This window comes from Mustela nivalis (assembly GCF_964662115.1).
Source record: "Mustela nivalis genome assembly, chromosome: 4".
Classification (NCBI taxonomy): domain Eukaryota; kingdom Metazoa; phylum Chordata; class Mammalia; order Carnivora; family Mustelidae; genus Mustela; species Mustela nivalis.
The window spans coordinates 140148018-140166033 of record NC_139023.1 but is presented as its reverse complement, the minus strand read 5'-3'; the positions used below and the strand labels follow the sequence as shown (position 1 = coordinate 140166033).

The 18016-nt window shown below is 37.4% G+C and overlaps 1 protein-coding gene across 2 annotated transcripts in view; it reads right to left on the bottom strand.

Moving 5' to 3' along the window:
* The window catches only part of LRBA (LPS responsive beige-like anchor protein), a 730800-nt gene extending 713332 nt beyond the window's left edge, over nucleotides 1-17468 (bottom strand). For both annotated transcript variants that reach the window (XM_082728100.1, XM_082728101.1), the window contains exons 1-2: nucleotides 15285-17468; nucleotides 14505-14944 (exon numbers count right to left, since the gene is read on the bottom strand). In XM_082728100.1, the coding sequence (XP_082584226.1) occupies nucleotides 14505-14720 (216 nt within the window). In that variant the 5' untranslated portion in view covers nucleotides 14721-14944; nucleotides 15285-17468. The remainder of the gene's footprint in view (nucleotides 1-14504; nucleotides 14945-15284) is intronic.
* Between the last annotated feature and the right edge of the window lie 548 nt (nucleotides 17469-18016).

Sequence of the window (18016 nt, the reverse complement as noted above, 5' to 3'; positions counted from 1 at the left end):
TTTTCATGCACAATGCATTTAACCTACAGAATATAAAATCAGTGTCTAACAATATAAACTAAAAAAATATTTAGACAATATACTATGCTGAATTTAAAACTTGGCTAAACTGAGTCATTGTTTTTAAATGTCTCACTTAAAGTAAATAAAGTAAACAAATGAACAGAACAGTCTCTACTGTTCTGAAACAACACTCCTAAAAAATTAGCTCATGATCCAGGATTACTAACACCTTTGTAAACAACCCCCCTTGGAGATTATAGAACTTAACTAATAAAGAACAGAAGCAGTGTATATGAATAACTAAAGATATAAAAGAACCAAGACAAAAGAAAAAAATAGAAGATTCTATTTTTTTAAGAATACAAATTTGAAGAACTTCTAAAAATACACTCACTAAAAAGAAAAACTCATAATAGGTGAGACAAAAGATTAGATAGAAATGAAGAAACCAGAAGAAAGACACTATCACAAGACAGACTGAAAACATGAAAGATTAAGAGACATGCAGGATAGAATGGAAAAAAACTAACATGTCATGTATTAGGAGTTCCAAAATACAAATAAACTAAATAGGGCACCTGTCGGTTAAGCAGCTGCCTTTGGCTCAGGTCATCATCCTGTGGTCCTGGGATCAAACCTAGAATTGGGCTCCCAGCTCAACAGGAGTCTGCTTTTCCCTTTCCCTCTCACCCTCCCCCCTGCTTGTGCTCTCACTCTCTCTCAAATAAATTTTAAAAATCTTCCTTAAAAAAAAAAATAGATAATATGAAGAAAAGCCATTGTTTGTGAGAATCTCCCAGAAAAACACAAATTCTCAAATTTAGGAAGCACAATCACCAATAGATAAGTTATGGTGAAACTATTAGAACCCTAAAACCAAAGAAAAAAGTCTTTAAAAACAACCACAAAAACAGATTAGCTGTAAAGTTAAGCAATTAAGACTATAACAGGGACAACTTCAATAAGAGACTAAAATGGAGAACAGAAAATATTAAAATTATTGTCATCTAGAATTCTGCATCCAGCTAAACTATATTCAAGAACAAGGGAAATACGAGGAAATTTCTACCCAAATAATGAGTTTACCACTCAAAGACCCTCACTAAAAGAACTACTGGGCACCTGGGTGTCTCACTCTGTTAAGCATCAAACTTGATTTCAGCTCAGGTCATGATCTGAAGGTTGTAAAGATCAAGCCCCACATCAGACTATGTGTTGGGCCTGGAGCCTGCTTAAGATTCTCTCTCCCTCTTCCTCTGCCCCTCTGCCCCTCAAAAAATTTAAAAAAAAAAAAAAAAAACCTACAAAGGGACACACTTCAGAAATAGAACCAAGAAACAGAGTGAGATGCAGGACATACATATGAGCCAACCACTCAGTAAACATCAGTAAATCTCAGAACTATGAAGAATATAATCTTCCTGTTCTCTAATATTCAGTGTCTCTGCCTGCAAGAAGTTTCATCCTATGAAACTCAAGCATGGCCATATGATTTCCCTCGATCAATGAAATATGTCATGTCACTTGAGAGCCTTAACTTTCAAGCCTCAAAGTTCAATACTGCACAAAGTTTGATGAAGGTAATGGAAAGATATAAGCCAAGATCCAGATTACTTATCTGTCATATTAAGGTACTTGGCCTTTACCCAGAAAAGAATGAAATACTATAGAAAGATTTTGAAAGGAAAAATCAAATGATCAGATTTTAACTTTACATAAAATACTCCAGGAGCTGGGGCAGATATTTACAAGAAGAGACTAGAGAAGCAGGAACCAGCAAGTAAACTAATGCAACTATACAGGAAAAAAAGTGACAAGTACTGAACTAGTGCAGTATACTGAAGATGTAGAAGAGAGAAAGATACACAGAAATATTCAGCATTCCAGATCATATTCTAAACACCAACATTTAAATTAATGACCCAGAATTATCACAGAAGAAACCAAATCACAGCCAAGGTACTGTTAAATATCACTAAAAATCTGAAGTGCAAATTCAGTTTTGGGGTTTTTTTTTTTAAGATTTTTTTAAAGTAATCTCTACATCCAACATGGGTCTCAAACCTACGACCCCGGGACGCCTGGGTGGCTCAGTCAGTTAATCCTCTGCCTTTGGCTCAGGTCATGATTCCAGAGTCCTGGGATCAAGTCCCACATCGGGCTCCTTGCTCAGCGGGGAGCCTGCCTCCCACTCTGCCTGCTTGTGCTTTCTCTCTCTCTCTGACAAATAAATAAATAAAATCTTTAAAAAAAAAAAAAAAAAAAAAAAACCTACGACCCCAAGATTAAGAGTCACATGCACCACCAACTGAATAAGCCAAGCACCCCTAACTTTGGTTCTATCAAAAAAAGTCAGAATAGAAATGTACTGGCAAAACAATAAAGAACATTAAAATTTCATCCAAATGGTGGCGCCTGGGTGGCCCAATAGGTTGGACCTCTGCCTTCCGCTTCCATCGTGATTTCAGGGTCCTGGGATCGGGCCCTGCGTTGGGCTCTCCGATTGGTGGGAAGCCTGCTTCCCCCTCTCTCTGCCTGGCTCTCTGCTTATTTGTGATCTCTCTCTGTCAAATAAATAAATAAAATCTTTAAAAAAAAAAATTTATCCACATGGCATCCTTCCCTCTCTCCACCTCCCCTGCCACCCTGCCACCCGATTCCAGGTAGGGTTCTAATAGGGTCAGAAATTAAGTACCACATTGTAGTTCACTTACATACCACCATTAGATTATTCTCCTACAAGTTTTAGATGGGTAAAAGGAGAGAAGATAAAGAATTCTTAGTAAAAGATATATGACAGACATCATCACCACCTCCTAATAATTTAATCAATGTAGTCAATATATAATGGTCACAAAGATGACTAATTTTCAACAGACACAGGAGTAAGAATGGGGTATACTTGTAAAGTATCAGAAAATAAATCTAATTAACTGAAGGACAGATGCATAGTTAGAGAAATAGGGTACCTAGAGGCCAAAGAATTGACACTTTAAACTCCATGAGGGCGAAGTCCATACCTCTCTTATTCATTGTTTTATTCCCAGCACCCTCCTGACACCATGCCTGGTATACCATGTCTGCTACACAAATATTCTCTGAATGAATGAATGAACTGATCTGATTAAAAACAGATACATGTTTCATAGAAGAAAGCAATTTCATTTTTTTAAAGCATAAAAGAGATAGAGCTAGTCAAAATAGCAACATGTAAAATTATGTTCATAGTTAATTGTCTTCTTAAATAAATGTCTTATTTGAAAATTTAAAAGCTAAACCCTAGTTAAATGTATACTTAATTTATAGGAAGAAAGGATAATCTTGTCCCATAAATTTGAGTATATGATGCTTTATTAAGTAAATCTATCATGAAAACAAATCAACTTCAAGGAAAGGTCAGATAAACATCAGAAGCCTATGAATACATCCTGACAAATAACTAAAGACAAAAACTAGTATTACCTTCTGCAACTGATAAACAAAGCATTATCCTTTCCTACTAATGTATTCACAGTGATCAGTATATAGTCACAAAAAAAATTATTTAAGTCCCACTCTCTTGGGGAACCTGGCTGGTTCTTGATCTCAAGAGTTCACAGCCCACGTTGGGGTAGAGTTTACTTAAAAAATAATTAAAAAAAAAAAATCAAAAAATTTTTTAAAACCTACTTTCTGATAGGATCAATATACAAGGCCATTTAAATGCTGGAAGGTAGGCTCTTATTTTTTTTGTTAAAGATTTATTTATTTATTTATTTATTTGACAGATAAAGATCACAAGTAGACAGAGAGGCAGAGAGAGAGGAGAAAGCAGGCTCCCTGCTGAGCAGAGAGCACGGATACTGGCTTGATCCTAGGACCCTGGGATCATGACCTAAGCTGAAGAGGCTTTAACCCACTGAGCCACCCAAGGCCCCCCCCTTCTTTTTTTTTTAAGATTTTTTTTGTTTGAGAGACAGAGTACACATAAGCGAGAGAGAGAGCACAAGCGGGGAGAAGGAGAGAGGCAGAGGGAGAGGGAGAAGCAGGCTCCACACTGAGCAGGGAGCACCCTGGCATTAACTGGCTAACTAACCCACCCAGGCACCCCTAAGTTAACTAAATCTTAACCATGAATGTAAAAAAGCAAATTCCAATATCTTGCATAATGATTAGCTATGTCACTAATTCCAACCAATTCAAAAATCACATTCAAAAAAAACATAATTAATTGAAATAAAAATAACAATTCACTAAAACCTCTCTTTTCTTAACATGCATTTTTGGTATTTAAAGTGGGACGGGGGGCGCGTGGGTGGCTCAGTGGGTTAAAGCTTCTTCGGCTCAGGTCATGATCCCAGGGTCCTGGGATCCAGCCTTCCCATCAGGCTCTCTGCTCAGCAGGGAGCCTCCTTCCTCCTCTCTCTCTGCCAGCCTTTCTGACTACTTGTGATCTCAGTTTGTCAAATAAAAAAAAAAAAAAAAAAATATATATATATATATATATATATATATATATATATATATATTTAAAAAATTAAAAAATAAAGTAGGGTGGGGGGACCTACCTTCCACAAGACAATCTTGACTATGTTAGGCAGCTCCTAAACAATCTAGATACTTTCCCAGAGTTATTATTCAATTACACAATTGAAAGATGCCTTAAGCCACTTTCTTACATTTAAGGTTTTTTGTAATTATAAACCATATACAGCTTAAGAGCTCAGGTTGTGGATTCCCTGAGCTTGAATCTCAGCAATATTACTTGCTCAGTGACTTGAGCTAGCTACTTATACTATCTCAGTTTCACCATTTATAAAGTGAATATTCTAATAGCACAGTCTGTTCTGCTGTAACTTACATCTTTGTCTTGCATTACCTCCTACAGGATTGTTAAAGAGTAGAATAATGTAGGAAAAGTGTGGATGTGATCTTGGTTTATATGTAATTTTTTCCAACAGAATTAAAAAGAAATACTTGGAAATATGTAAAGATCTTATGAAAACCTAAAAATTTGCAGAACTGCTTTCCTTTAACACAAATAGTACCTGTTTTAATAACTTCAAGAACTAGTATACTTTTTCTACAATGTTCAGTATCCAACAATCTGCAAGTACAAAAGAAAAAACTACAAAGATATTTCTCACTGTATTAAAACAATGAATTAATAAGGGAAGCCATACAGCAGAGATTTAATGTTCCTAATATTTTCATCAGGATTATCATTGATTTTTTTAGTATTCTGGTCACAAGGAGCCACAGATTTTGAATGGCACACACCAATCCTATTTTTCACCCATAAATCCTATCATTTAGTCCACTTTTGCAGAACACAAGGTATTTTGGCAGAAACACGTAATACCTGCCTAACTGTGTGAAATATAGGAATTAAACTGGGTTAATACAGCGCACAGAACCTGGCACGCTCAGTTAGTCTTAAATATTGCTATTATCTATTATAACTCAAAATAACATTAATTTCAATTCAAAAACATATCAATTATCAACATATGTTCCCCCTATTTCAAGAGCCACAGATCATCTCACCAACACCAAAAATAAAAACTAGGAACCCAAAGAATCTTTAAAAATAGATTAAGAACCATAAATCTACCTAATGTTTTAGTAAACTAACAAAATTACCCACTCACACTTCTGACCACTGGCACTCCCCTTGCCCATCCACAGACACCTATAGTAAGGAACATTATTCTAAAATGTTGTGGATTTATGGGGCGTCTGGGTGGCTCAGTGGGTTGAGCCGCTGCCTTCGGCTTGGGTCATGATCTCAGGGTCCTGGGATCGAACCCCACATCAGGCTCTCTGCTCAGTGGGGAGCCTGCTTCACCCCCTCTCTCTGCCTGCCTCTGCCTACTTGTGATCTCTCTCTCTCTCTGTCAAATAAATAAGTAAAATCTTTAAAAAAAATGAAATAAAATGTCGTGGATTTAGTGTCTGCTTTATGTCTATTAATTTCATAGAAATTTGATATAAGAAAATAAGTTGGTGATAATGTTAATCATTTTATAATACCGTTATACAATTTTCTTTAATAATTAAAATTTTTCCCGCATTTCATATACCAATCAGTCTCTTAAATCCATGCCTACTTCGTTTCAAAAAAAGATTTGGGTTTTTGTTTGTTCCCAGTGTGGGAACCAAACTCACAATCCCACGATCAAGAATCGCAAGTTCTTCCAACTGAGCCAGCCAGGCACCCCTAGATTTGCTGGAACCCATTTGAAACTGATTAACTATCATATTATTATCAGGACTGTTTTTTTAAGTTTGATGTATTAACATAAAACCAACACTTTTTTTAAAAAAGCTTCGTGTTAAAACATCTTCATATACAAATGCTATCTATAAGCTCTGAAATATAATAATTTTATTCAAGATACTAAAGCCCAAAGATCATGAAGACTAGATTCAACTACATATAAATAGTTGTATTTATTATATATTATACAAGTATTTTATATCTAGATTCAACTAGATATAAAATACTTGTATTGGGTGCCTGGGTGGCCCAGTCCTTTAAGCATGCAACTCTTGATTTTGGCTCAGGTCTGATCACAGAATCATGAGATCAAGCCCCGCATAGGACTGGCTCAGCACGAAGTCCACCTGGGATTCTCTACCTCTCCCTCTGCCACTCATCCCCCACACACATGCTGTCATAAAAAAATAAATAAATAAATAGAATTTTTAAAAGATTACATATTTATATTACCTTATGAGAAAAGTATTTTCACCCAGAAACAACAAAATCCAAACACCTCATCAAAGGCCTAATTACTTTAAATTCTCATAGCTTTCTAAGATTTACTGTAGCTTATAAAAATACCACACCAATGAAGTTAGTATTCGTTGAATAAAGATAGTAGACAAAAAATATCTTTTTTCAGTTCCCAAGCAATAATTGAGACCTCATTAGTTTTCATCTTTCTCTAAGAATATACATGGAAAATCCAGCCTCTCAGCTCTCTCTAAAACTATAATTTTTTTAGAATATGAATTACTAAAAGACTGATAACTCTGGTAAAAAGAAGTGTGGGAAATAAATGCAAACACCCAGATGCAATTTCTAACAAAAACTAGAGCATGAACATCAGATAGTTATATAACCTTAAAAGTCATTTGGTGTCCAATTTCCCACCCATAGTAAGAATCTGCACTACAAAATCCCTAATATGCAAACTTCCACAAACTCCATCAAGACATTCTGTACTTGACACAGCACATTTCAGTCGCATATATTACCCTTATACAAATCCAATTAAATCATGAGAAAAGATATACAAAGATATCAGAAAAGATATACAAAGACACACAAAACACCTTTAAAATCTAAAACGAGTAGTATTTGATGCAATTAGTTTAGCAAATGAGAAAGAATTCATGTACTCTCTACACTTCTTTATTGTTTCTTTGTTTTTCACTTTGTGTATTGTCCCAACAGTTTTCAAGTCAAGACTCACTAGAAACACTCACTAAATACAAGTAGGTCTCTGAGTATATATATATATCCCATTACATGACATAATACTAGAGAAAAGAAAAAACTATTTTAAAGCAGGTTATAAGAGAATATCCTGAAAATAAACTAACAAAATTATTTCTTAGTGGTTAAACAGATATTGAGGTAACTCAAAATTTCACAATGAAAAATTCAAGCTACCTTAAAATTATCTTCATAAGAAATAGTCAGGAAATAATGAAAGAAATATGGATTAAGGTCTTAACAACATATCTTTTGCAGGAAAGAACAAAAAACTAGGGTTTCTAATGATTATAATTTATCAATGATAAGATTAGAAAATTTCCATTTAACAAACATTTTTGAAGTACCAACACTAAAAAATTCTAGAGGTACAAAGATAAGACAATTTACTAAGTATATAAAACAAAAATGCATTCTGAATACTTTTCTTTCACATATACAAAAAAACTATTAAAACTATTTTATTTTTTTAATCTTTTTTTTTTTTTTTAAGATTTTATTTATTTATTTGACAGAGACCGCAGAGTGGCAGGCAGAAAGAGAGAGAGGAGGAAGCAGGCTCCCTGGAGAGCAGAGAGCCCAATGTGGGGCTGGATCCCAAGACCTTGGGATCATGACCAGAGCAGAAGGCAGAGGCTTTAACCCACTGAGCCACCCAGGCGCCCCTATTAAAACTATTTTAAAGAATATATGTTTGGAAAGAGAGACTTTATAATATAAAAATTAGATATACTAGATAAATTAGGCTAGGTCAGTTTGAAAAAAAAAAGCTTTCTCTATTCACAAATAAAAGAAAAATTCTGATTTTTCAGTTTTCCAAATGATTTCTCAATTTAAAATGAACTAATTTTAATGGAAACATGAATGGGTACCTGCAGGGACTTAAATGATCAAACCTATCACTTCCAAGAAACTATGAAGCTTTTAAAATTCATCAGTTCACCTACATGTCTTTTGATTGTAAACATTAATAAACAAGCTAACAATATCTATTCATGACCTACATAAATGTTCATATACTTTGAACCATTTATTCCCGTCTAGAAATTTCAATGCACAAAGCTACCTAAAGAAGCATCAATAGCAAAAAAAAAAAAAAAAAAAAATTTTTTTTTTTACTCAAATAATTCATCTCCTCCTACAGTGAAAACTATAAAACATTGATTAAAGAAATTATGGAAAACCACAAGAAATGGAAAGACAAGTCCATATTCATGGGATGGAAAACTCAATATTCTTCAAAGTTAACTATAGATTCAACACCTCCCCATCAAAATCCCAGCCTGCTTTTTCACAGAAACAGACAAGCTGATCCTATAACTAATGCAGAAATGCAAAGAACCAAGAATAGCCAAAACAACCTTGAAAAAAATAAGTAAAAAGGACACACATCCCTATTTCAAAACTTACTACAAAGCTACAGTAATTAAGACAGAGTGGTTGTGGTAAAGAACAGAAATACAGATCAAAGGGAAAAAGTCCAAATAAATCCTTACACTTATGGTAAACCAATTTTTGACAAAACTCAGCAGCAAGAATACCTATTTCAACAGAGTGGTAATACCCAAATACAAAAAGGTGAATTTAGACCCTATCTCATTCTGTCACATACAAAAATCAACTTAAAATGGGAGCACCTGTCTGGCTTAGTCAGAGGGTGGGACTCTTGATCTCAAGGAGGTGAGTTTGAGCCCCATGTTGGGTATAAAGATTACTTGAACATATAAAACCTTTTTTAAAAATCAACTCAAAATGGATCACAGGCCTAGATGCAAGAGCTAAAACTATGAAACATCTTGAACACAGGATGTAAATGTTCTAAAATTAGATTGTGGTAATGCCTGCACAGCTCTGTAAACTTAATAAAAATCACTAAATTGTTTACTAAAAACAAGTGATTTTTTTATGGTACATAAATTACACCTCAACAAAAGCGCTTAAAAACAAGTCTGAAAAATCACAATGACTATTAAATAAATTCAGAAGGAGTACATAGTATACTGCAGAGCCAATAAGGCTGGTAACAGCTATATAGAAACAAAAAATTGTAAGGTTGGAATATGATGATTTAACTATCTAAACTACAGATCTTAAAATAACAGTAAATACTTATAATAGCACTCAATGTGCCACACATTATTTTAAATGTTTTACAAGTATTTATTCATATAATCCTAAGTGTAGTTTCCCCCTTGTACAGAGGAAAAACTTTGGTACAAAGAGTTTTTTAAAACTTGCTCAAAATCGCAATAGGATGTTGAGTTCATGAATGACTTTTTTCCTCTTTAAACAAATACCTTTGAAAAGAATAGTGGACATTATCGGTTGCTTATCCAACTATTCATTTACCCTTTCAATTTTTTTTTAAAGATTTTATTTGAGAGAGAGAGGGAGAGAGTGCATGCATGCAAGCATCCAAGGGGCAGAGGAAGAAAGAATCCCAACCAGGCTCTACACCCAGCATGGAGACTGACTCAGGGCTACACCCCAGGACCCCAAGAATATGACCTGAGCCAAAGTCAGACATTTAACCAACTGAGCCTCCCAGGCACCCCTACCCTTTCAATCTCTTGCCCAGATTTTTATTTGCGTATCCACCTCTCACCAGACAGGCCACGTAGTTCAGAGAAAATTAACCCCATCCTTAGGTATAGTAGTTGGCCCCGGTTTGCTTAAGCCAATTAACCATTTCAATGACCATAGTCACTCGTTCAGTAATCAGGTCCAGACCCTTATTTGGAATGTTAGGACAGTGAGGCTCTCCCCCAAGAGATGTGAACAAAAATATATATGGTCCCAACCACCACTGGCAGCCTTCCTACAATCATGAGAGGAACAGCAACAGACTGAAGAAAGCAGAACTTTCGAAACGGAAAGAAAGTGATCTTTAATATTACTGTATTACCGTAAGTCTTGCCCTACCTTTGGACTTGGAGATAAATAAGCCTATAAATCCTTTTTACTGTGTTTAAAACCAGTTCAAGTTTCCTATTACTTATAACATGATGTACAAATTTATGGGGGTTGGGGGAGAACATTAAGAAGCATTTTGTGCTATTATCTTTTTTTTATTCTTTTAAACTTGCTAATTTGTTACTATCTTTCTAATAAATGTTCATATAAACGCTTGAAAAATAACTACCTGCAATTTTATATGTCTCACACAGTAGCTTGCACTATTTTAATAGGACATTTAAAAATGTTATTTTTTTAAATATTAATTTCCAATTCTTCCTGGAAAATCAAAAGGTATGACACCTTTGGGCCCATGTTACTATGGTCCAACAACAAACGAGAATGGAACAGAAGCTGCCTTTCTAAGTCTATAAGCACACCCTCTGCAGACAGTCAATACAAACGGAACCTCTATGTGATATGCTCAGCTCCTATAGTTATTGTAAGTTTGCACCATTAATATCTTTAGCAGGACCTATATCAAATGACATATAGTGAGTCATGAAAAAGTATATTCCACTTTTTAAGATTTAACATTTTAAATAAATTAATATACTTTTTAAACAAGTTTTATTAAAACATGTATTTGTCACTAGCCCATGGGAAACACTTTTCTTGAATTGAATACCTTTAAAGGCCTGATGGAAGTTAAACTCAGCAGCAAGTCTCTGAAAACATGCCAATACCTTAATTTTTCTGGGTCCAAATGTCTGACAAATTAGTTTAGCACACAGATAAGAAAAAATGAAATGGTTTAAAGCTGCAACTAGAAAAATGTAAAAGTTGCCTAGAAGTTTGAAACACTTGAATACACAGGTGTACTATTAATCAAAACCTTTAAAACAGATTTGCAAGAGAAATTATAAGAACAGTGGTAAATTTCAAAGGAATTTTAGTCAAGTTACAGTAAGGTCAAGCTACATTAGCAAATTTAGGAGAGAGCACTTTGTAAAGATCTCTGAATGTATGGCTCTACCACTAATTTGGACAACTCCAGGGAAAGGGAAGTTATTAATTTTAACAGCACAGATATTATTACTTTAAGTAGCTAACATGTAATCAGTAAAAAACAATCAGTAGGACATGATCTATTTTAACAAAATGCATCAAAAATAGGAAAAATTTATAATTGCTATAAATAGTAGTTTAAACTTACTAATGAAAAATTCAGTGAAGATAGTAGAATAAAGCAGAACACACATAAGGAAGGATTCAGTCATACTGGTAATATACTGGGCTAAGTAAGCCAGACTCACAGGGCTTATATCATTGTAAGACTTAATAACTTACACATATTACATATTCTTCTGTCTGTATTCTAGTTTTTCACAATTTTATACATTTTAATCCAATATACTGACTATAAAAAGTGTAATGATAAACTTTCTACATCTGCATGCCAAGTAAAGAAACAACTGAATGGCCAGAAAAATGTTTTTGCTTTAAAGCTGTTTTTTGTTTTACTCTTTAAAGCAGTTTTGTGAAAGCTATTGGAATGTTAGAGGAAGAAATGGGGGGCACCTGTGTGGCACAGTCAGTTAAGCCTTGGATTGACTTAGGCTCACATGATGATCTCGGGGTCATGAGATCAATCCCCAAGTCAGGTAAATCTGCTAAAGATTCCTTCCCTCTCCCTCTGCCCTTCTCCATCCCCCCAGCTCATGCTCATTCTCTCTTAAAAAAAAAAAAAAAAAAAGAAGAAGAAGAAGAAGAAATGAATTATACTGATGGAGAGTTCATCATTAATATTAGGTGTCCTTATATGAGGAAAGTCATACCTGAGCTATAAATACCTGCTCAGAGAAGCAAACAATTCTATATCAACTCAACAGACAGATGTACTCCTAGAAAGGTGGCCATTCTAAGAATCACCAAATAGTAGGCAATCTACTCAACCTTTCAGTGTCTCTGTCTACTCATCCATAAAATGAGATATATATTAAACAGTTGTTCAAAGAATTTAAAAACATATGTAAATCACTTGACCCACTGCCTGGCAAATAATAAACATCATAACGTTTGTAAAATCATGATTATTAATATTTCCTTCTTTAAGCAGAATTAAGATTAAAGCTGATAACTATCAGGAAATATTTAGGTGCTGTAGAACTAACAATGTTGAGATGGACTAGCTTATCAGATTCCCAAAACTTCAGTTCTCAAGATTTTCTAAAGACTAGCCAAGACCATACATATCCATGAAGGAACATGTAAAGTACTGTAAGGTAGAATGGAAAAGGGAGGAACTAATCTAATTCTGTGCTCTACATAAGAAGAGAATGACCGTAAGTAAAGAAGAGGTGTAACTGAACAGAGTTTCCCTCTCCTTTATAAGGGACACCTATTACTCTGAAAACATACAGCTGTGCAGAATTTAACCAATAATCTTGTATCTCTAACAGGCCTACAATTATAGACAGCATATAAGCAAACCATTCCTTCAGGATTTGGATTTTCCTTAATAAAATGCAGATGACTCATATTTGGTGATCCACCTTCACACAGGGCATTCTAAAGGAGTTGGAATCCTCTTTCTGCCAGAAGAATGTTGTATTTCATACACAAACAACTAATTATGGGCTATATCACTACCACAGATTTCTGTCTGTCATCCAAGGAACATGACGTTTAGAAACAGAAAAAGAAATCTTAAAAAAAAGTCTATTTTCAAGTCTATTTTGAGGTAAAGGAATGAATCAATTTACCATTTATCTCCTTGAGACTTACAAACTTCTAAAGACCACAAACACACTAGATCCCCAAAGTTTAGTAATTGTTAAAACTGGATAATGGATACTAGAGAACTATCCTGTTTTTGTATATATGTGAACATTTCCATAATATATAGGTTTTTTAAAATGTGTATATATGTGTCTGTTCTTTCTAAATAAACAAACAAAATGGTAGAGAAATCCCCTATTGGAGTTTTTATACTCCAAAAGTAAGTGAATTTCATTTAGCTCCTTTCTCATTCTAGAAGTTGTACTGCAGGTGACCAGACTATTAGTAAAGGTCTAGTTAAGGAAACAATTAACTGCCCTGGAGTAAAACAAGCCTAATCTTGAAAACACAGAAGCAAAAGGGAAGAGTACTAAATAGTTATTACAGCATTATACATTCATATTTGTTCCAATCCGTTATCTTCCTAACACAGGTAAGTAGGCAGAAGAGGTGGAAGTATTTTTAAGGCCAAACTTACTTTTAATTCCATAAACTGATGGGCAACAGAAGTTGCAGTACAGAAATCTAAAACACCCCCATTAGAAATAACCATTTTTAAGAATGGAGTAGAGAAAAAGTATTGCATATCCACCTTTCAAAAATAACAAAGTTCTGAGTATAACCAGCAGCTTCCAAAGACCAAATATGCCTTATAGTTAGACATGCATTTACTAAAGAAATAGATTTGGTTAGACTGATTCTGCCACAATCCTCTTTTCAAACTGCCATTCAATTTTCACAAGATGTAACCCAAATCCATTCCAAAATTCAATTTTTGTTAATTATGTCTAAAATAAAACTGATCAAAATATAAATACTGACTTTGTAGCAAATTAATCTCTCATCATGAACAAATCTTTGTTCATCTATGAACAAAACTTTCATGTTCAAAACTTACAGCAAAATGCAACCTAGGCCAACTCAAAAGAGTAAGTAAGTACATAGGGCATTTATTTCTCAAGTCCAAAAAAAGACAAAAATATCTTTAAAATGTTGAAGAGGAATGCAGACTTAGTTACATACATCCCAAGAAAAAACAATGTTTATATAATAAAACTTCCCCACTGGAACCCCCACAAAATACTTCCAAGCGACAATTTATTTCCTTAGCACAAAAGCGGTACCGGTTCAGTTCCACAAAACCTGAAGCACCTACATTTACATAATTCCTCTTAAATTGAAAAATACAAAAAATTCTTTCATTTAGGTCAGCAGAATTTTGTGCTTCTATCCATGGAAAAAGCCATCATCAGTCTGAATCAAGCACATGGCTCCAGCTTCAACGTCTAGTTCCCCAACCCACTCATAAGAATATATGCTTACAAAATAGGTATTTACTTACCAGGTTAAAGACAGTTTCTACAATATCCCTATTGGATACTTCTCCAACTTCAACCAACCCCGTCAACACGGCAAATTTCATTCTGATGCCCCTGATGGGGAGCCCTGGTTTCAGGGACAATGCACCCTCTTCAGCAGAGGTTTCTTCTTTCCCTCCACCTCCCCCGTCATCACCTGTTGGTGGCGGGGAAGGGACATTATTGTCTTCACTAGCCATTGCTAGCTAGTTCGCGAGAAAGGACAACTCAGAGTCACTACGGGACAGCAGTTGCAGCACTAGGAATAAGCACACACACGCAACACAACAGGAAAAGGGTCACTCTTCCAAGTTGTGGAGAAACCCCAAAAGCAGTTGATGGGGAAAGTCCTTGGAGTCGCCCTCCTCCTCTTGGAGAATATTTGTCCAATCTCTCTCCCCGAGGCTGACAACAACGCCAAACCCTATTGGAAGATTAGATAAATGTTAAATACGCTAGGTTTTGTTTTAGGGTTTCGTGGGGGGGAGAGGGAAATAGTTACTGTCTGTCAAATAAGTTGCTAAAGGGACCCTACTACCAGCCACCCGCTACCCTCCCTGGCTCAAAGAGGTAGGTTCTGACTGAAGGCGGGTTCAAGAGGCCCCTGAACAGGTTCACTCCTCCCCCACACTCTCGCAGGTTCCAGGCGCAGGGCTACCTCTCCTCACAGGTGCACGGAAAGAGAAACTGTCGCTGGGAAATGAAGGGTCCGAGGAAAAGAGGGGGTCCCCAAGCTACCACATAAGTAGAAAGTTCCTCCTCACCCAGATACTCCGGACTCGTCCTCACCCCCCACCAGGGAGCCGCGAGACGGAGGTGGCGGCTGAGATCCAGGGCAGGAAAAGGCGGGGGAAGGGGGCGGTGATTACTCTCAACGCTCGGCCCAGGGGGAGGAGTGGAGCACTCAAGCACCTGAGGTTCGACGGCGAGAGGAGGGGAGGTGTGTGTTGTGGCTAGGAGGGAGGAGAGGCCCGGCGGCGAAGGCGAGGAAGGGAGGGAGGAGAGAGGTCAGTGCACCTGGTCGCAGCCTCCAAGTTTCCCTAGTCCGCTCCCCGGGAGTCCGCGGCTGCACAGAACTCCATGGCTTCCTGGCCCACCCGACCCCTGCGCTGAGCCTTTGCAAAAACAGCCGCCCTGGCGCTATGGACACCCCGGCTGAGGCTGCCAGCGGTGGTGAGATTGCTACTACCACAGCTCGCTCCCCCACGGCTCGCACGAATGTCCCTGTACCCACTGAAGCTACTCCTCGCCGCCATGACAGCGCCGAGGGCTGCCGGGCGCGGCGTGCGCGTGCGCGAGCGCGCGGGACGGTGGGGCGGGCGCCCGCGAAGGCGGGGGCAACCGTGTGGCGGGGTGGGGAAGCGCGGGCGGCCTAGGGGGGCGCGAAAGGGCGGAGGTGCTAGGCGCGGGCTTGCAGGCGGGACTACGAGTGAGGGTGGGCACCCTAGCGGGAGCGTTGCCCAGATTACACCATGTGTCTCTCGGACCGGCAAGAAGAGACATTTCCTTCCAGGAGCCGACTCTCTCCACACACGCACACATAACACCTACCACCCCCCGACCTGGGAAGGTGTTTTGACAAGTGCTGAGGTGATTCTGAAGCTTCTTCCGTTGTTAAGTTACCGTAGGGTATCCTAGCGCGGAGAGAACCCGCCTCACGTTTCCAAGGTGTTTTCTTGGACTTGAAGAAGGACACCTGAGGGACTGCTACGACGAGCCAGAGAAGTGGCAGCGCTGGAGCCAGCGAGGCTGCTTTCCTTGTCTAAAGGGAGCAGAGAGTCCCCACCCCTGCTGCTGCCCGCCCGCGGCGCTCGGCGAAGACTTGGAGAGAGATTTCCACTGGGATGCCCCAGCAGCTGCCACCAATTGGAAGAGGGTGGGAGGGGGGACGTGTCCACGAGGAATGGGAAAGATTCCTTGCTTTGCAGCTGCCGCCCCACCAAACCTCTCCCACATTCTAAGGGAGGGAGGATTCCTGAGACAGTTGCTCCAAACAGCGTGGAGGCGGGGTTAATTTTGCCTGAGTATCTCAGGGTTTTTTTTCACTCTTGAAATTTTCCAATGTAAAAGTTAAGTTCGCCTCAGTCTCAGATCAGTTTAAAAGATAAGTTACCTTAGGACTGAAATCAGCACAGGTCATCGTAATGTGTCCTTCCCCTCCACCCCCACTATTAACAATAAAGTATGCCTCCTGATGCATTAGAGAAAAACAGGTATCGTTAAAGAAAATGGGTTTTCACCCTTATGTACCCTTTGAAGTCATAAGGCCTTAAAAAATAATGATGTTTAATATACTAGTAGTTCCCTAAAATGAAAGTGAAGCAAAAAGTGAGGTCAAATGAAATCCCATGGAGGAGCCAGAAGAAAAAATATATTGGTTTGAGAAACGAAATAATTGCCTAGAGAAACGGTTACTTGAGATGGGGTTGAAAAGGAAACTGAATTTCAACTATCACATGGAAATTTGTGGAGGGAGGGAGGTAACATGAGAAAAGACAAGAAGCATCTTCGTACCTTCTTCAAAAAAACAGTACACCTTTTAAAAACACTAAAATGAATTTGACTTCACCAAATCGTATCTGGTTGCAAATGTTTGTTAAAGGCTTGTTTTATATAAGTGGATTTAAATATTCCAAAGGTGAGGCAGACATTTTTCTCATAATCTGAATTGGTGATTCATGTATTGCCAGGGTAAGGGGCAAGCCACATCAACGGCTTCCCTTGCCTTAAATCCCGAAAAACTAAACACCTCAGATTTCAATTTCAGACTGTGGGATGCTTGGGTGGCTCAGTATGCCTTCACCTGGTTGTGATCCTAGAGTCCTGGGATCAAGTTCCCCTTTGGGCTCCTTCCTCAATGGGGAGCCTGCTTTCTCCCTCTGCCTGCCTGCTGCTCCCCCTGCTTGTGCTCTAACAGATAAATAATTAAAATCTTTAAAAAAATAATTTAAAAGTTTTTATTTATTTATTTATTTCAGATTGCTAAATGAATAAGTCTGGAATAAGAGGGAGTGGGGTGTGCCTGAAGTAGAGAGACAAACTTCACTTGACCTTTAACACATATGTAGGGAAGGAGACAGAGAGGTACATTTGAGGTAGAGAAGCATTAATGAAAGGCTTTTATTATAGCATTTTGTCTCCCCAGATGTGGGCAAATAGTTGGGCAAATTGACTATGTTAATATATCTGGCATATAATTGCTAGTAAAGTATTTGCTAAATAAATAAATGTCTGCCATTAAGAAGAAGCAGATGACAATGAACATGTCCTAGTAACAATGTGGTCACAGTTACTCAATCTAAATGACTGGGACTAAGGTTTGTAGCTGTTCTTGATTTGCCAGCTCACTGTTAACACTATTCTACTGTTGAAACAAAAGAGACATAAGGCAATTACCCAAATATTTCCCCCCCAAAATTGTCAGCTATTTTTTATAGTTTTTCAGAATTATCCGCCTCCTGCTTTACTTTATCTCTGGTTACAGTATAGCACCTGA